Below are 22,003 nucleotides of genomic sequence, written 5' to 3'. Positions count from 1 at the left end.
AGCTCGTTCGCCCCGGTCGGCAAGGCGAAAACGGTCGTTGATGCTGCCCCGGCACAGCATCGGCCGCGGCCGAACGAAGGAGAGTCGAACCGTGACCGCGGGCGAGGCGAGCGTTGGGCGAGGCACCATCAAACTCCAATTTCCGAGAACCTATGCAGACGCGGCAAAGCCTGCACCCGTTGCGGCCGCAATCAAACACCTGTCATCCGAACATGTGCGGCCAAAAACTGAGCGTGAACTGGAAAGATGATTGCATTACAAGGGGCCATGAGCCGAAGAAGAAACCAGGCTGCCGTGTTCGGTATGGACGGGATCGCTTGAGGGCCGCCGCCGCCGCCGCCGCCGCCGCTTTACAGAACAAGGCATTTCTTGTGGCTGCTCTTGCGGCTGCTGCGGGACAGCAGGGCAGCGCGGGTGGCGTGCTCGAACACCTCGCGGACGCCTTCGTTGGTCTTGGCCGAGCACTCCAGGTACTTGTAGGCGCCAATCTTCTTGCGAATCTCCTCGCCCTAGGTTCAAACGGCGAGGTCAGTCATGTGCGGAGCGAGACCCAGGCGGTGTCGCGGAGACGCCGGCCGTCAGGTGCGCGGGGGCGCTCGGAGGATTCTTACCTCCTCGGGGGTGACGGGCTTCTGGCTGGTCTTGCGCAGCTCATCGCTCGTCTTCTGGTCGTATCGCAGGTCCTTCTTGCAACCGACCAGGATGATGGGCAAGCCCTGGCAAAAGTGGAGGACCTCGGAAATCCACTAAATGGCAAGGGCAAGGCGTTAGCGATGCTCGATTCTCGAACCACGACGACAGAGCGACCGAGGCATCTCGCGGGGGTCGCCGTACCTTCTCCTGAACGTTGTCGAGAGAGTCGGGCGAGTCGATGGCAAAGCAAATCAGAATGACGTGAGAGTCGGGGTACGAGAGGGGACGGAGGCGATCGTAGTCTTCTTGGCCAGCCGTATCCCACAAGGCCAGCTCGACGTGCTTGCCGTCGACCTCGACGTCGGCGACATAGTTCTCGAAGACGGTGGGGACGTAGACCTGGAGGGTACTGTCAGCAAACTGGGCCCACCAAATCACCGTCCTACCGAGAGGGTGTCCGGTAGTTGTCGCCGCATTCCAAGTCTCGAGTCGTCGTGGCCCTCGCCAGCTCCGGCTCGTCAAGTCGATCGGTCGGTCGGGGGGGGAGGGCAACGAGACAAAGGGGGTGGCGAATGATGCATGCTCACCTCGGGGAAGGTGCCCTTCGAAAAGACGCTGCGAACAGTCAAGTTAGCGAGCTGATGATGGCGATACCGCTTTCGCCCATGGAACGGGGACGGGGAAGGGTGCAGATGCCGCTGCTGATGCCGCCTCGTTGCACGCACAAAGGGAGGTTGCTTTTTGGGGTGGGTTGTCGGGAGGGGGGGAGGTTCCGAGGTAGCTAACTCACATCAACAAGCAGGTTTTACCGCAGGCACCATCGCCGACGATGACAAGCTTGCGGCGGATCTCAGCCATGGTATTTGTGGGCGGAACGTTTTTGATGAGGTTGGCGATGGATGCGATGAGCGATGAGCGATGAGGAAGTGAGCGTTGGCTTGGAAATGCGCGGGGGCACGGCGAGTTGGAGGTGGATGGAGGAAGAAAGAGGATGGACGTCAGAAGGGGGGGGGGATGGTGTCGGGGACGGTGGAGAGGAGAGAGTGAGAGAGACCTGGACTTGTGCTCGTTCCCGGGACCCTGCTTGACCTAGGCAGGCAGGCTGTGCTGTGCTTGTGCTGGGTTGGGGCTCGCTCGGCGGCTTTGTCACTGGTACTTGTCAAGGGGGTCCAAAGGACAGGTCTCGGATCAGGCGGTGGGCGGCCAGCAGATTCCAGCAGCAGGTTGCGGGTACGAGCACGGGGTACAGAGTACAGAGCACAGCGATGGAGAACGCGTACGTAAGTGCACAGCACAGCACAGCCAGTGTACTCGTACTACTCGGTGAACTCGGGCGATTAGCAGGGTCGTTGTGCTTTTACTAGTACCATCCATCCTATAGCTCCCTGGTGGCATGTACTGTACTTACTCCGTACTCAACTTGTACTTGTACAGTACGTGCGAGGTACCCGCACCACTGCGCCAGCACCAAGGAGCATATGCCCGCACCGCAACACGGCGCACCGCGCCTGTCAGAATCCATCCGACCATCCATCCATCGCGGGATGAGTCCTGAAAAAAAGTACCAATGAAAAGTTGACGGGGCAAACGGCAGCGCAGCTTGGAATACCGCCCGTGGCCGCCGATGTACATTCTATTGCGACTCTGCGGCAACGGTACTTGCAATTTTACCAGCCGTCTGTGGGGGAGTCCAGGCCAGGCCAGGCACAGTGCACTCGAGGCTACCACTAACTTGCAGTGCGTACATGTAGCGTCGAATGGTAAAGGTACTCTGTACCGTGCGTGTACGGAGCACTAGGCACACAATCGAATGTATCCTGAGGCACCCACCTAGCTCGGCCGAGGCAAGGCAGACAGGAGGGCGGGGAGAGAGGTACGTACCATGTACCCCGTACATGTACAGTACTGAGTACCTGGCAGTGCAGTTCCTTGTACTGTACTTTTCAGGCATAAAGTACGAACACTTCATTAGTATGCTGGCTTCCGTACTTACTAAAGGACTAACCAAGGTGTTGTAGGAACAAACGTATCCAGGTACTGACCAAGGAACAGTACAAAGTGGTCAAGGAATCTGTACATCGTATTTCGACAGGTCCGAACTGCCTCCACACAGCCGTCGAGCGGCCGGCCGATGCTGGTGTCCGCGGAGCTGTCTAGTGTACGCCAGTGGTTTTGTCTGGCCGATGGATCTCTAGACAAGAATTCTCTCACCCGCCTATCTTTTCAGAGAAAGGATGGCCCGGACAGCAGAGGGGATTGGTATGGCACCGTAATGTACGTAAGTATGCCTTTGTGCGAGCTGTCAACATCCTCCCCCGACGATGGTCTATCCTACTGCCAGGTTTCACCGCATCTAGCGGGGCGAACCGCGTCGAGACCCCTATAAACTTGGTTGCCAGGTACAGCAAGTGTGGTGTTTGGCGCTTCGCTTGCAAATACCTCTGTCGTGGCATGCTGTTTCCCCCTAAGCACCTACCTCTAGTACCTAATACAGAAGCGCTGGATTGCCTCTGTACTAGGCACTTTATGTACCTAGTAGTACCTACCCCGTACGTAATGCTACCTGCTTTCCAGGTACATGTAGTCCTTGCGTAGGTAGGTACCTTAGCAGGTAGGTGCCTTACGGAGTAGTAGCCGGAGTACGGAGTACTGTACTCGTAGGGGCCATCGTACTAGGTACCTAGTACTAAAGTTGATACCTTAGTCCTACTTACAGTACCTAGCAATAGTACTAAGGCGACATCATCCCGTCACACGTACCTGCTTCTAGCGCCATCGTGACCGCAGGGGATATGCGGACGTTGAGTTGCGTTGCTCTCACATTACTACTTAGGTACCTTAGGTAATACCCTCAACTCCTACTAGGCACTACAAGGTACAGAGTGTCAGAAGGCAGATGCTGGCTTCTGCTGATCGCTGCTGGTTCGTCGGTACACTCATCTCGAACGCCACGGCGCACCGCAGCGGTGTCCAACGATTCAAAGTTCCCCCTTCCAATATCGGCCGCCATCCACTCCGTTCTACTTTATTTGGGAGACGGGGGGTGCTGCTTGGCTACATACTCGTCTGTTTACATACATGCGCGTGTAAGCGGGGAGCAAGTCGCCATCCCTGTTGCCCGACGATGACGCGAGGACGAGACATGGGGAGAATCACATCACGGACGTGAAAAAGCAACGAGTCAACAGACGGGTCCCGTTCACTGTCCGAAGACTCCGACGGCCAGACTAGCCAGTCGACCATATGGCCAAGACGAGGGCTACGGCCACGCCGACGACGACGACGACGACGACGACGACGACGGCAGGAGAAACTCGGCCTCCGCTACCGCCACAAGGGCATTCTCCCTCTGCCCTGGAGGTACGGGATTGGGAACCTGGGTCGGCGCAACGTGACCCAAATCCTGCGGTACGCTCATGGTCGTACTCGTACGCGTACTTACTCGTCACCTTTGAGGCTCCCCTGCGCTCCACCGTCCGTGGTATTCCCATCGCCCCCTCCTCCCCTCCTCCCCGGGGCTGCTGGACGTGCGAATTGCGAATTTATTCTGCACGGGGTTTGAGCGTCATCAGGACTCATGCTCGTACGAAGCCGCGACGAAAACACGTAGGGCACGCGGGCGCCATGACCGGCATCATCCTTGACCTTCACTTGACCCCTACAAAGCTGAAGCAACATCGACGTCGGTTGACGTCAAGTCCACGGGCACCAATACAAGTACGAACTCTGCGGTGCATGGCTGCTCCTCGAGCCCGTATGAATTGTATGACCGCGCCTGGTGAATGCTCTGCAACCCACCGCCCAACGGTGTCCTCGGCTTGGATTGGCAGTCCCATCGCCTTTGCCATTCCCGTTGTTATTGCTACGGCCATTGTCGCATGGGTTTGTGCTAGTTGTTGTCCCGCCGTATGTGCGTCAGGTGCGGAGAATGTACAGTACTGTACATGTAAGTACTGTACGCAGTTACGATAAGTACTTGTGCAAGTCCTAGGTACTATACAGTACGGGTGTTGGCACCATCCTGTCACCTGTCAAACTCCGAAATGCATTCAACGTTTCTGTACGAAATTCCTAGGCCTTGCACACAGCCCCCATTCCGGCATTCGTCCTTGGCTAGGACCGATTGGACAGCCAGCGCACTTGACCAACTGTTGGCAGTTGGATGGCAGAGACAGGGACAGAAATGTGAGGACAGCACACACTGTACTCCGTACATGTGCGGCTTGATACCTACCTACCTAGTACCTAGCACGTGGAGGAACTGAGGCACCAATGCACGGAGTACGTACATTGTATATATCCTGATAACCCTGAGTACAAGTACTTGTCTTTGCTGTACCTGCAACTACGGAGTACAGCACGAGTGATTGTACACAATGCAAGTATGGAGTACTGAGCAAGCACGGAGAAGTTGTACTAGTAGTACTTGTACTTCCTGTACCTGGTATTATTGTATCAGGTGCCAGACGCCTATTAATTTCTTGTACTACGGAGTACAACGTACATGTACGTAATTTCCATATTAGTCGGTACATTGCTTTGTTCGCACCGATCAAGGACAGTGGAGGCGGTTTGGCCATGTAATAATTTCCATAGCTGCTCATAGTATCCGCAAAAGTATTCCAACTTCTACGGAGTAGCAGGCATTATAATGGATCCTAGCAGCATCATGAAGGCATCACGATCGCGGCTGATACTACGTGTAAGATGCTACGCTATGTGCAAACCACTTCAGATGAAATGCTCAGGGGCGTTACGGTTGAAGGGCAAACTCTTTCACGTCACGAGTGCCATTGCTATGCCTCTCAGCAGTCCTTCGTACCAGGTACAAGAACAATGTACATGTACTTGCTAGCAACAACTCTGCGAATATTGCTGCACACATGCGTTAGTACAGTACCTACTTAGGTACAGTAATTATTCATTGACACGCCTGCCGAGCTTGCCTGCAGCCCATTGAGGTAGCATGTTGATATCCGAGGTGCGGAATACACACACGCACACACGCGCACACGCACACAACGATGGATTGATCGACGAGTGCATTTCCAGTACATAAACGCTCCATCAGCACGCCTTTGCGCCCTCCCATCTTGGCGCCCTTCCAACGGAGAGATGGCCATGATCAACCCAGGCTGCTTATCCCCATCGTCATGTGGCAAACTTCGGCTCGTCCCCGCTTCATAGCATATTCATACGGGAGACTGTTCTCTCCAGGCAATCGACCGGGCAACTGCCCCGCTGGGTATCAGTCTCATAAGCGTGCTCGCCGTCTCCTGTGGCCTTTTCGCTTTGGTTCACAGCACATCCATCCCCAAGGCGCCCTTTGCTTGCGGAACACATTCATCGCTCGAGTATGTTCGCGTGCCATATCTGTCTTGCTTTTGGCCGATATTGACGCTGTCTGCCATAGGCCGCTCCATCGACTTCGCTCTACCTTTGACCCAAGTCTTCATCTGCTCCTGCATTGTTCGTTCCATACACCATTCCTCCGTCGCTCAGTGCTCACAAGATGCCCTCGATTACGACCTCCATCAACGATTGGGACGAAGATGAGGCCGGATCATCCGATAGCCTGTCGGGAGAGTCGTTTCTGGAGGCCATATCTCCGTCCCCTATTATCAGAGAGTTTGTCTCTGCCGCGGCCCATGTTGCATCATCAAATGCGTCAAATGTTGACCATGCATCGTCGCAAATGGCTGCATCAGATATCGTGAATCCGAGAGCCTATCAGCGGGAGATGCTCGACCAGAGTCTCAAGCAGAATGTCATCGTTGTGGTATGCTGGTCATCAAACCGTGCTACCATTGCCAGTCGCTGATGAGACAACAACCCAACAAAGATGGACACGGGAAGCGGCAAGACCCAAGTGTATGCTCTAGTCTTCCTCGTCCCTTGCTTTTGCCTCAACTAATGGTCCCAGTGCCGTGCTGCGGATCAAGGCCGAGTTGGAAAGATGTGGCCATGACAAGGTATTTTTGTTCAATGGTGCCGACGACGGAGCTTTGCTCATCGCTCATGGCAACGAAAGATGATATGGTTCCTCGCCCCGACAGTTTCGCTCTGTGCTCAACAGTTTGACGTCATCCGCTTTCAGATTGCTTCCGTCAACATGAAGCTGATTACTGGCAATAACAATGTTCACACCTGGAATGCTCGCACCTGGGACCTTGTGTTGGACGATGTTCGTATTGTCGTCTCGACCTACCAGGTCTTGTTCGATGCGCTTTCACATGCCTTCTTTAGCATCGACCGCTTAGCTCTCGTCGTCTTTGACGAAGGTTGGCCGCCATGTTCGACTCCAAGGATCACTTCACTTACAGCCTCACAGTCCACAACTGCATCAACAAACACCCGGGAAGCAAGGTCATGAAAGACTTCTACCACCGACACAAGAGCCAAGGCCAGCCCGTGCCTTCGATCCTCGGCCTCACAGCAACCCCGACCATGAGATTCAAGGCCGAAACCATCGAGAGGCTTGAATGCATCCTCGATGCCAGGTGTATCACGCCAACTTTGCATCGGGAAGAGCTCCTCAAATGCGTCAATAGGCCCCAAGTACACCATGCATCTTTCACACCTCAACTTGAACCACACGACACCCCGTCCTTGCTCGCCCTTCGGAATGTATATCGCAACCTTGACATCCATGAGGACCCATACATCCTGAAGCTCAAGACCGATCTCACGGACAAAAACCGCAGATCCCTCCTCAAAGCCATTGAAAAGGGTGAAACCTATTCGCGGCTTCAAATGAAAAACTTGCTTAGTCGTGCTTCGGAGGTCGGCCGCCAGCTTGGCCCCTGGGCCGCTGACTTTTATCTCTGGACTTCCATCACCACATTCCTCGATCATTTGGAGAAATCAAATGACTTCTTAGACGATTGGGCAAGCGATGAAAAGCGATACGTGGCTAATGTTCTTCGAAAGGTGGTCCCCCAGCGCCCTATCTGTCATCCACCAAAGGAACCGTATGTTTCAAACAAGGTCTCCATTCTGCTCCTAGAGCTGCTTGCCGTTCCCGACCCGGTTGTCGGAATAGTCTTTGTTCGAGAACGAGCCGTGGTTGTAGTTCTCTGCGAGCTTCTCATGTTATACCCGGAGATTGTGAAGAAATACCAAATCGGATGCGTCGTCGGCGCCTCGAACTACGGAAGCCGGCGAAATTCCATGTACGACTTGATAGGCAAGAATGGTCAAGATCAGATGACGCTGCAAAATTTCCGCTCCGGGAAGATCAACCTGTTGGTGGCAACGGCTGTTCTGGAGGAGGGGATCGATGTTCCAGCCTGTAACTTGGTCTTGTGCTTCGACACTCCTGCAACCCCGAAGGCGTTCGTCCAGAGGCGTGGCAGGGCCCGGAAGACCGACTCAAGGCTGATCATGTTCGCAGAGAACTCTTCCATGACCAAAACGTGGGAGATGCTCGAGAGAGAAATGAGACAGGTGTTTGAGGAGGAGGATAGGGCAGTGCGCAAGCTGGAATTATCAGAAGACTCCGACTTCACGAGCCCTGTCCATTTCCAAGTGGCCTCCACAGGAGCGAGGCTTGATTTTGATAATGCGAAGCAGCACTTGGAACACTTCTGCCAAGTTCTGGCACCAGGCGAATTTATCGACGGCCGGCCGGATTATATTCTTCACAAGGACTTGGATGGGCTTCAACCCCGCTTGAGGGCCAAAGTGCTGCTACCGCCCTCGATTCCGGAGGAGCTGCGGGAGTTTCATGGCGAATTCGCATGGCTCTCGGAGAGGAGCGCAACCAAGGAAGTCGCATTTAAAGCCTACGTCGCTCTGTATCACGCTGGATTGGTAGACGACAACTTGTTGCCTTTCAAGTTTGACGACATCCCTGGCGTGGAGGCCAGAGACGCCGAGGTCGACATTGAGCCCCCATTAAATCCATGGCATCTGGTCGCGAGAGAGTGGCAGCTGTCAAACGACAATTTTCTCTACCCGTTGAGCTACTACGACGAAAACGGCGAACGAACCGATTACGAGGTACTCCTCCCCATTCAACTGGACTCTATTAGACCCATTGAGTTGTTTCTGGCCCAAGGAAAGACCTGCCGAGTTCAGTTTGGGTCGATGAGCCATGTTACTGAGGATCAAGCTCACATGCTGCCCGATCACACATCAACATTGCTCGCCCTTTCATTCGCCCATCGGTGGCTAGTTGAGGACAAAACTCATGTGCTTAGGATGACGGCCAAGGGATTAGATATTTCTAGGCACCAGATTGGGTCCGTCCAATTGGACCCAAGCAATGACGGCTTGAAGCTCGGGCAGTATCTGCTTCGAGACAGGTTTGGAACTCCTTATCTGTTCCGAGGCACACTTCCTACGAGACCGCCAACTGAACACGTTCGGCACCCTTTCAGTGAATTCGAGCTGCTACGGGAGGATGTTCCTTACTTGGTCCTTGCCAAATTGACAAAACGCTCCGATTTCCTTCACCCATTACTTGGCGATCCGAAAACGGACACTCGGAAAACGACAGCTGAAAGTAGACGGTACCCCTTTTTTCTTCCGCAACAAAGCGTAACAGTGGACATGATTCCGGCCAAATACGCTCAGTTCGGGATGATGATTCCTTGCATCATCCATGAACTCGGTGTCACACTCACTGCTCAGCAACTCTCAACAACGTTGCTGCAACGTGTTGGCATCACAGACCTAATGCTGGTCAGGGAGGCCATCAGCGCCCGCAGCGCCCGCGAGCCCCTCGACTACGAAAGGTTAGAGTTTTTGGGCGACTCGATTCTCAAGTACTGCGCTACGGTTCAAGCGACGTCGGATCGTAAGTCGTAATCGGCCAGGACGGCGACTTTGGTGGCTGACCCAGAACATAGACCTGAACTGGCCCGAAGGGTATCTCTCGCGCTTTCGAGACCGCATTGTGGCCAATTCTAGACTTTGCCGGGCAGCGCTAGATGTTGGGCTCTCGAAATTCATCCTCACTCGATCCTTCACCGGCGACAAGTGGCGACCGTTGTACCTTGAAGACAGCCTGCAACAGAGCAGCAGGTCACCGAATGGGGCTAAACTATCAACCAAGACACTGGCCGACGTGGTTGAAGCCTTGATCGGTGCGTCATACGCAGATGGAGGCATTCCCAAGGCCATAAGGTGCATATCTACATTTATCCCAGAGTGCCACTGGCGCAACGTAGAGAAAAGTCGAGATATCTTATTCAACATGGCTCGAGATGGCGATTTGCTGCCGTCAATTCTAGAGCCGGTCGAGACACTGCTCGGGTATTCATTCAGAAAGAAATCGCTGCTTTTCGAGGCTATGACGCACGCGTCTCATGTGTTGGGTTCACGCCAGCGGTCGTATGAACGACTCGAGTTTCTCGGTGACGCAGTTCTCGACAACATCATTGTCACGAAACTATTTGCCGTCAAGCCGCCTATACCGAATTTCCAGATGCACCTGATCAAGACGGCGATGGTGAACGGAGATTTCCTCGCATTTCTCGTCATGAACCACGATATGGGCCAAAGCGACGACGTTGTCGCGAACGATGGGACGGTAGTTGGGACGGAGACTAGGTTGTCTCTTTGGAATTTTATGCGTCACGCTTCTCCCGCCATCGGTCTCGAACAAGACGAAACGGCACGGCGATTTGAGGAGTTGCGAGGGGACATACAGGTCGCCATGGAGCAGGGGGCGCACTATCCGTGGGCGTCCCTGGCTCGTCTGCGGTCAAAGAAATTTTACTCAGACTTGTTTGAATCAATGCTTGGCGCTGTATGGATCGACTCGGGGTCGCAAGACGAATGCGAGGCGGTGGTGTGTCGGTTTGGAATCTTGTCGTACCTCGAACGTATCGTCCGCGACAAGGTTGAGGTTCGGCATCCCAAGGAATCGATAGGACTGTGGGCCGGGACACAAACGGTGACGTACGACATGGACCTGAAAGAGGACCCCAACGGCAAGAAGACCTATACCTGCAGGGTGCAGGTAGGGAACAGCGTCGTCGCCGTGGACGATGGCTTGAGCTTGTTGGAAGCAACGACGAAGGCAGCAGAGGAGGCCTTGAAGCGGTTGATGAAGGAGAAGGGCGTTTTCTGATGCCGAAGCTCGGTTTTGGATGGCATTTGATGCTTGATGAACAGCCTAGTGTAATGCCTCATGCGTCGCGGATGGAGGATTGCCTGGGGCGGCGTCAGCAGTACAGGATAGCATTGCAATGCGAGCATCGATGCTCGTCGGTGCCGGAATATGAAGCGATGGACATGGAGGTGTGCAGGGCATGAATTTGCCACGATCTATGCATGCTTTTGCACCTCTTCAAGGATCACATCGACCATCCAGCTCAGCATCTGGTCCATGGCGGCATCGACGGGCGCATCGGGGAACACCTTGATGCGCTCCCTGTCCAAAACGTCCACTTTAAAGGCTCTCTCCACATCGCCACCCTCGAACATCCACGCATGCTCCTCCACGTAGTTTGGCCATACGATTTTGTCGACGTAGCCCGGGGGGTCGGTCCAGAAGCCCTCGAGGGTGACGTACCCGTCCCGGGCCTCACGACGAGCCTTGGCCCTTGCGTAGGATGCACGGAGGAAGATCTTGAGGTCAAGACTAGGCTGCAAGACGGACATGGAAGGACCGTAGAGGAGGAAACCATCGAGGAGGCAGAGGCGTAGGGAGGGGGTATGAAGCGGATGCGTTGGAGGCAGCGAAGCCGAGACCTTGGACTTGAGGGCGACGATGGTGGCGGCCGGGACGGGGCATTTCCCGACCGAGTTTTGGTCCTCCTTGGAATCGAGGGCGGGCTACAAGAAGCTCCGGTTAGCGTTGGAGGATACGCAGCGTGTCCTCGGAGAGCATGGTTGGAGGGAGCGGGGACGCACGGGAAAGGTGGCATGCTGGCGAATGTAGGAGAGAGCACCCGCCATGCCGGGCACATCGATTGCCTCGGCGCAGTCCCAGTCAATCATGCCATTCTTGGATGGAAGTCTACAGCGTCAGGATGACAGCCGCGTCAAGGAGCAATCTCGAAGGGGAGTTTCTCGCACTCTGTTTCTGCTTTGTAAAAGTCGTCTTGGTGGAGGATGAAGGTGTTGGGGAAGATGTCTCGCAGCAGGCGGGCGAGGGTCGTCTTGCCGCTGGAGGAGCAGCCGGATATGGCGATGACGATGGCCTGACGTCCGGAGGACATGCTGGGGCCAGAGGAATGAGAGATGAACAAATGCAGAAACGATGATGAACTCAGGATTCAAGGATGGGGAGAAGTGATGGGTTGGTGGAGGAGGAACTCGGGAGCGGCTAACAGTGGGCCAGCACACAACAAGTACAAGTACAAGTCCAGTACAAGTACGGAGAACAAGCACGGAGCACAAGTACAGGGAATGGAACTCGCACATGTGCTTGGTACTTTGTTGAACAGTACATACAGTACGGAGTACGTGCAGTACTTACAGTGCTGAAGTTGTACAAGTACTTCTACACCTGCACAGTACTGTAAGAACTTGTACTTGCAAGTGCCTATGGAGGACGGAGTCCGTGTACAGTACGTTCGGCTACTGTAGGCTCAAGTATCTACTTGAGTACAGTAGGCACCTAATACTTTGTACGGAGAACAACTACAGTACGGTAAGTAGTAAGTAGTGATACCGAGTACGGAGTACTTACTTGTACTGTACTGTAGCTACGTAATACCGAGAAAGTCTTTGGAAAGTACCAAGTACAGAGAAGAGGTTAACGCTGGTGGCTCGGTATTACGTATTCAGCGTTGACCGTTGGGTGAGTGTGCAAGTACCTGATTATACTATTTGCACTAATAATTATTTATTCCTCGCATGAGCTGAACTTCGTACTCGGCCGGTCACGTAATTAATACTAAAAGTTAATATTCTCAACTTCATTCTCTCGCTCGATCCAACCAGCTTGCACGTCACCATCTCGCCTCTTCTCCGCGACCCGTCACCTGGCACCACCACAACCATCATCCACGACCCATTCCCGGCGAGAATCAACCATTTCCAATTCTGCCGCTCCCCTCTTCGTTCATTCGCCCGTGTCGCCTCGACCGAGAAGGAGGAGCCTCCGTCGCCCGCCATGTCCCCCGTCGACCAGGGCACCCTCACAGGCACCATCCTCACGACGGCGCTGACGACCTTTGTCAGCGGCTGGCTCTTCGGCGTCTTCACCACACGGGGCTACCTCATCTCCCCGGCCCTCTCCGATCAACGCGAGCATAACCAGCTCGACCCGGTCGAGAGCGACGAGAGCGACGTCGACGAGCATGATTCGCTCCTCGACCACGCCCCGAACTGGGCCAACGGCGAGCAGGCCGATCGCAAGCAAGGCCTGCGGGTCAGCAGCAAGCCGCTCGAGTACAGCGGAGAAGAGTGCAAGCTCGTCTTGGTCGTCCGCACCGACCTCGGCATGACAAAAGGTACGCTCGCCGCCATGAAACGACGCCCCGTCGAGGAGGATCTGGGCGATGAGACGAGACGGCTGACAGCGGCCGACAGGCAAGATCGCCGCGCAGTGCTCCCACGCGACCCTCGCCTGCTACAAGGCGCTCGCCCGCGCCGCCCCCGACTCGCCGCAGCGAAAGGTGCTCGCCCGGTGGGAGAAGCTCGGCCAGGCCAAGATCGCCGTCCAAGTGAAGAGTCAAGAGGAGCTGGTGGGGCTGATAGGCAAGGCCCGCGCCCTGGGCATCGCCGCCGAGGTCATCCAGGACGCCGGCCGCACCCAGATCGAGGCCGGCAGCGTCACCGTCTTGGGCGTCGGGCCGGCGCCCAAGAGTCTCGTCGACCAGGTCACGGGGCATCTGAAACTGCTGTAATGCGCAGGTGGGACCTCGGCGCGCCCACCTCGTGGGGGCGCCCGAGGGGGGGGGACGGGGGGCACGGCGTGGTATCCGTGGTGAGCCGCGGGCGGGCCGTCATGGATGGCGAATCGGCCTACCGACCTAGAGCCGTGGGACGGGCGGGTGTCGCCATGGTCCGGCGCCCATGTACGTGTAGGTGATTGCGCCGAGCGGACGAGGGTCATCATGTGCAGCCGACTACTGCTCGTGAGCGACGCCGATCCCGGGGTATTATTTTCACGAATACTACGTCGCCACTTCCTCCATTCGCCCTCGTCGCCGGCGCTGCCGCTATTCTCTCCTAGCAAACCGCGACAGCGCCGGCCCCAGATCCGCCTCGGCCTCCTTGCGCCTCTTGCCGTTCTTCTCCTGCTGCTGCTTCCACAGCTCGTCCACCCGCAGCCGCTTCTCGTCGATGACGTTCTTCTTCCTCTGCTTCCTCAGGTACTTCTTGAGCGCGCCGTTCTTGCCCCGGGCCCGGTTCCGGATCTCGTCGGCGACCGTCGTCGCCGGCGCGTCGAGGTCCCTCTCCGCCTTCCGCTGCGCGTCCGACCGCAGGTCGAGGTTGCCGACGAAGTTGGGGTCGAGGGCGATCATCTCGGGCTTCAGCTTGTTCAGCAGGCCCTTGACCTCGGCCTCCTGCCGCTGCTTCGTCGTCTCGAACGGGTTGACCTCGAGCGCGTCAAAGTTGGCCTCGCCCGCTCCCGGCACGACGAGGGAGGAGAAGCCCTGGTGGTGGCCGACGCCGAGAATGTCTTCGTACGGGCACCACCTCACCCGCTCTATCCGCTTGCCCTCGCCGCCCCACGCCATGTAGGGGCTCTGGACCTGGAGCTGCGCCGGCGCATTCTTGTCGAAGAGCCCCTTCCAAATCGTCGTCTGCGTTCCCCACCCGACCGCCGTCAGGCCCGTGTCGGAGATGGCGACCGACGAGGCCGGCTGCCGCGTGTAGTAGTTGCTGACCTCGCGAAACATGCGAATGTCCCACACGGCCATCTTCAGGTCCTGCCCGGTGGAAACCATGTACCGCCCCTCTCGGTCGACCGACAGCGACCGGACCGGGCCGCGGTGCGCCAGCAGCTTCACCAGCGGCTCCTGCGAGTTGGGCGACCAAAGGGTGACGGTGCCGTTCTGGTGTCCGACGTGAAGGATGGCGTTGTACGGGTTCTGCGCCATGGAGACGGGTTGGCCGAGTCGGGTGCCCATCTCGGCCACCAGCTGACCGGTGGAGGTGTCTTGGTACTTGAGAATTCCCACCGTCCCCTGCGCGCGTCACGTCAGCGTCTCGTGTCGGGAGGGGGGATCGATCCTGCTGCCTGGACGGTTCATTCACTCACAATCGTCGCGAGGAGGAAGTGGTAGGGGAGAAACTCCATGTGGGACACGTCCATGAGCTTCTTCATGCAGTGCAGCTCGACGCCGTCGCGGTCGTAGATGTAGACGTACTTTTTCTGCGCCACGGCAAAGTACTGGTTATTGTGCAGCCACTTGGCATCCCGGATCGTTTCGTGCAGCTGGACTTCGCACCCGAGCTTGCCCTCCCGCCAATCCATCGTCGCCACATGGCCCTTCCGGCCGGCCAGAAGCAGTTCCCGGCCATTTCTCGTGTAGTCACAGATGTAGGGTCCCAGCTGGTCGAGGTTCAGATCGAAGCGCTTCTGTGCCGTCTCGACGGCGACGCTGGAGGTGATGTCGTCTTGCCGGACCTTGTACGTCCGCTCGAGTTCCCCCTCGGCTTCGAGGAAGCCGCTGGTGTTTTCGAGCAGGAGCTCGGCATCCTTGGCCTTGACCGTAGCATCCTGGTATTTGCTCTCCAGACGCTTCAAGTTGGTGCGCAGCTTCTTGTCCTTGATTTGCTTCGTGTTGATCTTCTTGCCCCGGCCATAGACCTCGTTTGCCTCCCTCATCCTCCGCAGCTTCGCTTTCTCGCTTCGGGAGACCAGATCCATCCGGGGCTTTTCCACGACGATGGCGCCGTTGTCTCCCAACTTTGTCGCCGACCTGTCGATCGTGTCGACCTCCATCGCGGCGGCTGGCTATGCTATCGGCTGATGGGATGTCGAAGCTTGAAATAGACGAGCGGATGGTGGGTGAAATGGTGGGTGAAATGGTGGGTGAATTGTCAATCGGAGGGATTTGTACGCATTGATAGATGATGGACGGACGGTTCGACGGAAGTTGAATGAGCCAGGCCAGTCAAGTAACAAAATTTCCACCGCCTACTTAGATGGTCCATGGCCGTATCGGAATGCAGCCATTGGCGGCGACGAGGTCGAGCCCCGCTATCGTTCGTGGTATCGATAACCTGCCGCACAAAAAATTCTCGATAACCGGCAACTGGGGTGAACTGCCAACAACCCCACCATCCTCTTCGCCTACTTACCGCTTCCTCCCCTCACTTAAACCTCGAGTTTTCTCGACTCAATCAGGCGGAGCTGAGCCAATCCATATCGACTTCATCACCCAGGCCATACTCCGTCCGTATCGACCAACCCGTTGACCAACCTGGCGTCCCTACCCTTCCGGTTCAAGGCAGGCGGCGAGAGCAAGATGCCTGCCGCGGTTGCGCACTCGCACCGCCCGACCACCAAGGTGACGCACAAGCCGTTCAAATCGAAGACAGCGTCCAAGCACGAGCTGAGGGATCGTGCCAAAGGTATGTTTTCGGTCGCTAGTTTTTCCAGTCCTCTTTCCCTTTTTCTTCCTTTCATCTTTGCATGAGCCGAATTGACAACGTCGCAGGCAAGGTTCCCGATGAGCGGGGCCTGAGAAAGACGCCTCACCAGCAGGTCATGTCCAAGTTCGACCGCCGCAACCGAGGCAAGCAGGCTCGCCTGGCAAAGCACAGGGAGCACCTCAAAGACAACTCCATCTTCTCCGGCCGAGATGCGGCCCCTCGGGTCGTCGCCGTCGTCCCCCTCTGCGCCGACGGTGATGCCCAGGCCGCCATTCGACACCTCAATGGCAGCCTCGACATCGATGCTCAAGTGCACCATGGCAACACGCGGGTCTCCATCGACCGCTTCAAGCAGCAACTCCAATACATACCCCTCAAGCGCGACCTCAGCGCCTGCCTCGACGCCACCCGGGTCGCCGATTTCGTCGTCGTCATCCTCTCGGCTAACGAAGAGGTCGACTCCCTCGGCGAGTTGATCCTCCGAGGCATCGAGAGCCAGGGCATGTCGACTCTCTTCACCACCGTCGACGGCCTCGAAAAAATGGAGACGGCCAAGCAGAAGCAGGGCGTTCTGAGCTCCTTGAAATCCTTCATCACCCATTTCCACCCCGAACAGGAGAAGCTGTTCAGCCTCGAGAACCGACAAGAGTGCACCAACCTGCTGCGTTCCCTCTGCAACACCACACCAAAGGGCATCAGGTGGAGAGATGACAGGACGTGGATGCTGGCGGAGAGCGTCCAGTTTGCCCACCACGATTCCGACCCCACCATCATCACCGGCGTCGTTCGCGGCCGGGGGCTCAAGGCCGATCGTCTCGTTCAAGTCGGCGATTGGGGAACGTACCAAATCGAGAAGATCGTCGCTGCTCCGCTCCCCAAGCACGGCAAGAAGAACGACAACGCCGCGGTCGAGGAGGAGTCCGACAAGGTGCTGGACGAGCCGACGGACGATCGGGACGACCTCGACGAGCTTGCTCCCGACGACATCGCCATGAACGAAGAGGATGACGGCGAGGATGCCATGTCGACCGTCACGTCGACGAAGAAGGGCGTTCTCCTCGACGACCACCACTATTTCACCGACGAGGAAGAGGAAGCGAGGAAGGTCCAGAAGCGAGTGCCCAAGGGCACCTCCAACTACCAGGCGGCATGGTACCTCGAGGATGTCTCCGACTCCGGCTCGGACATGGAGGACGTCGAGATGGCCGACGACAAGGACGAGGACGAGGAGATTGGCGCCGAAGACGGCATCGAGGGCTACGCCCAACCCGAGCCGACCGAGGCTGGCCCGTCGGAATATCCGCAGTCGGAGATGATGGAAGAGCTGGGCGAGGCCGACGATGCCGAGCAACTTGCCCAGTTCCGTTCCCGGAAGCGAGACGAGGTCGAGGACGACAAGGAGTTCCCCGACGAGATCGAGCTGCATCCCCAGGTCCTCGCCCGCGAGCGCCTCGCCCGCTATCGTGGTTTGAAAAGCCTTCGGACGAGTCCCTGGCAAGAGGACGAGGACCGTGCGCACGAACCGGAGGACTGGAGGCGCCTGCTGCGCATTCCCGACTACGCTGCCTCGCGGTCAAAGTCGATGCGAGAGGCCCTCGTCGGCGGGGTGGCGCCGGGCACCCGGGTCCATGTCTACGTCAGGGGCATTCCCGCCGCCACGGAGAAGTCGTACGACGCCAGCCGCCCCGTCACCCTGTTCTCTCTCCTGCGGCACGAGAACAAGAAGACGGTGGTCAACTACCTCATCAACCTGAGCAAAGACTATGCCAAGTCGGTCAAGTCGAAGGAGGAGCTCATCGCCCAGTGCGGCCCGAGGCGGTTCGTCATCAAGCCCATCTTCTCGCAGTCCGGCTCGACGCCGAACGACGTCCACAAATTCTGCCGATACCTGCATCCCGGTGCATCGGCCATTGCCGCATTCGTCGGCCCCGTCACCTGGGGATCCGTCCCCGTCGTGTTTTTCAAGCGAACGACGGCTGGCGCCGCGGTCGAGGGCCAGGAGGAGCCGGATCTCGGCCTCACTCTCGTCGGCACCGGCACGGCCCTGCCGCCCTCGACGTCGAGGGTCGTTGCCAAGAGAGTCATTCTCACGGGACACCCCTACCACATCCACAAGAGGATCGTCACGGTCCGGTACATGTTCTTCAGCCGCGAGGACGTCGAGTGGTTCAAGGCGATGCCGCTGTGGACTCGGAGGGGCCGCAGCGGTTACGTCAAGGAGCCGCTAGGGACGCACGGCTACTTCAAGGCGACGTTTGACGGCCGCATCAACCCGCAGGACGCCGTCGGCGTCAGCCTGTACAAGCGCGTGTGGCCCCGAAACGCGACCCCGGTCCGGGGTCAGCTACTGGAAGCGAATGAGCACGAGAGGCAACACGAGGGCGGGGACGTCATGATGGCATGATTCTTCTCTCTTTTTTTAACGGCATACATTTACATAGATGACGATGATACCTATCACTCGGATGAAAAAGAATCTGGCTTTCTTTTGCTTTGACGAACAATGACAATGGACACGGACCCCTCGTCTTATTCTCAGCCGCATCCTCGTTTGTGATTCCACCTCGGTGCCTCGCTGTTGCACGATACATGCATTCCACCGTACCACTGCGTTGGATCGCCATTGAAGACGTCGCACAAAGGGGTGGAGGAGGGTCCGAGAAGCAAGTATAACGGTCTTTTCTTGCCAGCCCACAGCACCGGTGGATCTTTTGGTCTCCAGTCGCATCTCGTCATGCTTCCGCTCCCCATTCCACGTTTCCACGTCTAATAGTAATACATGTTGCGCGCCCTCCCTCAGCCCTCGGCCGGGGCAGGCATGGTGGAGCTGAAAGGCCATGGGGAACATTTCCAATCCTCATTGCGATCCAGCGGTCGGTAAAGAAGGCGGGTGCACCTCGCTCACGCCGGCTTCGGTGAGGAGCGCAGCTTTCTTACTGGCCATGACTTCGCCAATCTTCTGCAGCATGTCGTCGGTAAGCTCTGGCTCGCCCTGCGAGTCGCGAATTTCGCGCTGCATCTCGTGGAACTCGTCGAGGGGCGTCTGCATCGACTTGATGGCTTCGGTTCGAGCTTGGACGAGTTCCTCCTCCATCTGCTTCTGCGCAATGTAGGAGGGTTCGTGACGGGTGCGGAACCTCGAGTACTTATTCCGCAGTTCGTCGATAACTTTGCCAGGCATCGGGGGCGACAGCAGGCTGTAGTAAAAGGTGCGTTCCTCGACCTGCTCGCGGACCGTATCGGAGGGGGTTGCCTCAAACTCGGGAGCCTCAACCTCGGGCCAGGGAATGACGACGTTGATTCCGGGAACGAGACGATCCCACTTATTGCCAAACTCCCACCTGTCGAGAGTCATATTCTCCGACTTCATGTTGGGTGGGACGGCCTTGAGCTGGTTGATGACGACGTCGCGCGTCACGCCCGTCTCGGGATTCGTGATGGGGTATACGAGGCGGATGGAGCCGACGGAAATGGGCATCGCCTGTGACCGGGCTGGGCTGTCAAACATGCCGACGGCGAGCGCCTAGAAGAGTCACGGCCGACGTTAGCGAGAGACACGCCGTAGGGCGGCAACGGAGAAGGCGTGCGCGCACGAGACCGCGGGCGAGAGGGGCGGCATGGTACTGACTCTGTGGTGCTTCTCTAGGGTGACGGTCCCGCTCTCCGGCTGGATGGATTTGATCGTGTCCAGCTTTCCCTTGTCGGGCCCGTCTCGGATGACGACGCGGTCGCCGACGGCGAGGTTGAGCTGCTTGACGCCGCCGGCCCAGGCACAGCGCTGGTGAAGCAGTTCGGGACGGGGCTGGTGCAGGCCATGATTCGTCCAGTCCTGACGGACAGTCTCCCGGAAGGCGCCGTAGTTGTTGAAGCCGAGATCTCGCTTGGGCGCCAGAGGGCCCATCTCCCAGTCCTCCTGCCGGGCCTGCTTGGCATCCTTGAGATTCTGCCTGACCTCGGCGACGCCAGCTCGCAGCGCTTGGCGGTTGCGCGTCCGGTTGTCAATGTTTTCCCGCTCCACGCGCTGCCGCGATCGGCGGCCGGCCTGACGCTGCGCCTGGGCGACTCGCCTGGCGAGCTTCTGCATCGTCAACGATTGCTGGCTGCGTCGTCGGCTGCTTGATGGAAGGTGGACTTTTGCGAGAGGTGGGACTGGGTTGACTCGGTGGCAATGATCAGGAAAGGCAGTCCATTCCCGCAGGCTCGAATCGAATGGTTGACCTCGGCTGGTTCGGTGGAGGTGGCCAGCTGCAGGATTGATGCAGGACGATGACTGGAAGGATGGCGTCAAGGGCCCGTTTGCGTCGGTAGTTGTGATGTGATGTGTAGGTGTAGGTAGGTGTAGAGCTGGAATTTCTCTCCCGTGCGGAATTAGCCGTGGGGGTACCTTTCGACTTTTGTTGCGCAACTAGCTCTCAATGGTTTGTGTGTTTAAAGGTCGCCGTCTAGGCTATCCCCTATCAGGGCAAAGGCGTACTACTTTTTATAGGCTACAAATAAATGCAAGCCCGTCAAATACTTGAGCTAGTACGGAGTACTCCGTATTTATATTGTATTTATATTTGCACGGCTTCCACAGCTTTAATGATTACTTGTAGTTAACAGCCAGAGCTGTAAAACATGCACCAGCAGATGGATGTTTGACGATACATGTATTAGCAGTTGTACTAAGATGTCTGGTATTTCCCGAAACTACCAGGCTCTGATAACACTTTTACTACTCCGTATATGCCCCTATGCTAGTGGTAATTATCGAAGACGAGGCACTTGGGCGATCAGGACAGCACAACCCTCAACGCCCTGGAACGTAATGCACTATATCAACTTACGGCAACACCTACCCAAGTGTACTAGTAGTAATGCGTAAGTGAACCCTCATCTAGTCTAGGCTAACAATATTTACATTTTTACTGTATATTGAAGGCGCAGTTGCTCCAATATCGGTACAACCAACTGCCTCTGGCGCAGGGTCACATGAGATTGTGGCAAGATATTGATCTGAACAGTAGTTCACAGAATATAGAAGCTGGTATGATTGCATCCCAGCGAAAGAAGTGTTTATAAGCACTCACAGAATAGCATTGTCAGGCGACACGCTGTCAGCATGAGTAGGTTAATGTGACGAGGCCTCCTCCAAAGGCTGGGCTGAGGCGGTCTCTTGCAAGAGGAGGAGGGGCTCCTCAGATATCCATGCACAATCGCTGCATCTAGGCAGGCAGTGTGACCTAGGAAGTCGCCGGATTCTGACAGCTGCTGTGACTGAAATTGTTGCTTGGTCAAGACGGACGCTGTGTAGGGCCTTGGAGTTGGATTGGAATACTGTACGCCGCTGAGGCATCGTTGGAGGAAGCATGTTCTAACCACATCTCCAGCTAAATGCAAAGTGAAGGTGCGCTACGAGTGTGTAGGCTACAGCGGTTGGATTACACTGTACTCGGCACCATCACTCGGGTGCACCAGTGAGCACAAGTATGAGCCCAGAAATGTGTGTACATGTACGAAGTAATTACTTAGTATTAATATACGGAGTGCATTGCAGTGGAGGTGCCGGTACTGGAGTGTACAGTATACAGTGGTTGTAGGTAGTTGTAGGTAGTTGTAGGTAGTTGTAGGTAGTTGTACAGCGCAAGTGAGTACTATCTAACGTACATGCAGTGTAACTACAAAGTTACTACAGGAGGTACTCCGTATACCGAGAAATAATACAGTACTGTGCTTGGATTTCAGGTGTAGGCAGATACTTGTACTCCGCATCTCCGTAGGTGGACATGTAGGCTGTAATCCAACTACTTACTTAGGTACATGTACTGTACAGTACAGTACAGTGTACCGTGTACGGAGTACACCCAACTTATCCGCACCAAAA

The 22,003-nt window shown here is 56.5% G+C and overlaps 7 protein-coding genes across 7 annotated transcripts; 3 read left to right on the top strand and 4 right to left on the bottom strand.

Annotated features, from left to right (window-relative positions):
- Positions 1-350: 350 nt before the first annotated feature.
- On the bottom strand, positions 351-1,491 carry DCS_05418 (putative GTPase Rho; the record flags this gene model as incomplete). The annotated part of the gene is made up of 5 exons (XM_040802723.1): positions 351-509; positions 612-746; positions 835-1,032; positions 1,221-1,248; positions 1,424-1,491. 5 exons carry the CDS (start codon positions 1,489-1,491, stop codon positions 351-353), a joined length of 588 nt encoding a protein of 195 aa, XP_040657756.1.
- Positions 1,492-6,145: 4,654 nt separating this feature from the next.
- On the top strand, positions 6,146-10,711 carry DCS_05417 (Dicer-like protein 2; the record flags this gene model as incomplete). Its single annotated transcript, XM_040802722.1, has 6 exons — positions 6,146-6,412; positions 6,476-6,504; positions 6,557-6,605; positions 6,665-6,914; positions 6,965-9,433; positions 9,486-10,711. The coding sequence occupies 6 exons, from the start codon at positions 6,146-6,148 to the stop codon at positions 10,709-10,711; spliced, it is 4,290 nt and encodes a 1,429-aa protein (XP_040657755.1).
- Positions 10,712-10,908: 197 nt separating this feature from the next.
- Positions 10,909-11,804, bottom strand: DCS_05416 (uncharacterized protein; the record flags this gene model as incomplete). Its single annotated transcript, XM_040802721.1, has 3 exons — positions 10,909-11,418; positions 11,497-11,602; positions 11,662-11,804. 3 exons carry the CDS (start codon positions 11,802-11,804, stop codon positions 10,909-10,911), a joined length of 759 nt encoding a protein of 252 aa, XP_040657754.1.
- Positions 11,805-12,132: 328 nt separating this feature from the next.
- DCS_05415 (peptidyl-tRNA hydrolase 2) lies at positions 12,133-13,439 on the top strand (the record flags this gene model as incomplete). Its single annotated transcript, XM_040802720.1, has 3 exons — positions 12,133-12,155; positions 12,532-13,043; positions 13,123-13,439. 3 exons carry the CDS (start codon positions 12,133-12,135, stop codon positions 13,437-13,439), a joined length of 852 nt encoding a protein of 283 aa, XP_040657753.1.
- Positions 13,440-13,754: 315 nt separating this feature from the next.
- Positions 13,755-15,487, bottom strand: DCS_05414 (small nucleolar ribonucleoprotein complex subunit; the record flags this gene model as incomplete). The annotated part of the gene is made up of 2 exons (XM_040802719.1): positions 13,755-14,726; positions 14,801-15,487. The coding sequence occupies 2 exons, from the start codon at positions 15,485-15,487 to the stop codon at positions 13,755-13,757; spliced, it is 1,659 nt and encodes a 552-aa protein (XP_040657752.1).
- A 224-nt stretch (positions 15,488-15,711) lies between these two features.
- Positions 15,712-18,544, top strand: DCS_05413 (Ribosome biogenesis protein BMS1/TSR1; the record flags this gene model as incomplete). Its single annotated transcript, XM_040802718.1, has 3 exons — positions 15,712-15,805; positions 15,931-16,119; positions 16,206-18,544. The coding sequence occupies 3 exons, from the start codon at positions 15,712-15,714 to the stop codon at positions 18,542-18,544; spliced, it is 2,622 nt and encodes an 873-aa protein (XP_040657751.1).
- A 453-nt stretch (positions 18,545-18,997) lies between these two features.
- DCS_05412 (KOW motif containing protein) lies at positions 18,998-20,224 on the bottom strand (the record flags this gene model as incomplete). Its single annotated transcript, XM_040802717.1, has 2 exons — positions 18,998-19,663; positions 19,769-20,224. The coding sequence occupies 2 exons, from the start codon at positions 20,222-20,224 to the stop codon at positions 18,998-19,000; spliced, it is 1,122 nt and encodes a 373-aa protein (XP_040657750.1).
- Between the last annotated feature and the right edge of the window lie 1,779 nt (positions 20,225-22,003).

The sequence above is a fragment of the Drechmeria coniospora genome, chromosome 02 (assembly GCF_001625195.1).
Source record: "Drechmeria coniospora strain ARSEF 6962 chromosome 02, whole genome shotgun sequence".
In the NCBI taxonomy this organism is placed as follows: Eukaryota; Fungi; Ascomycota; class Sordariomycetes; order Hypocreales; family Ophiocordycipitaceae; genus Drechmeria; species Drechmeria coniospora.
The sequence above is the reverse complement of the archived record's forward strand: the minus strand, read 5'-3'. Positions and strand labels throughout refer to the sequence as shown.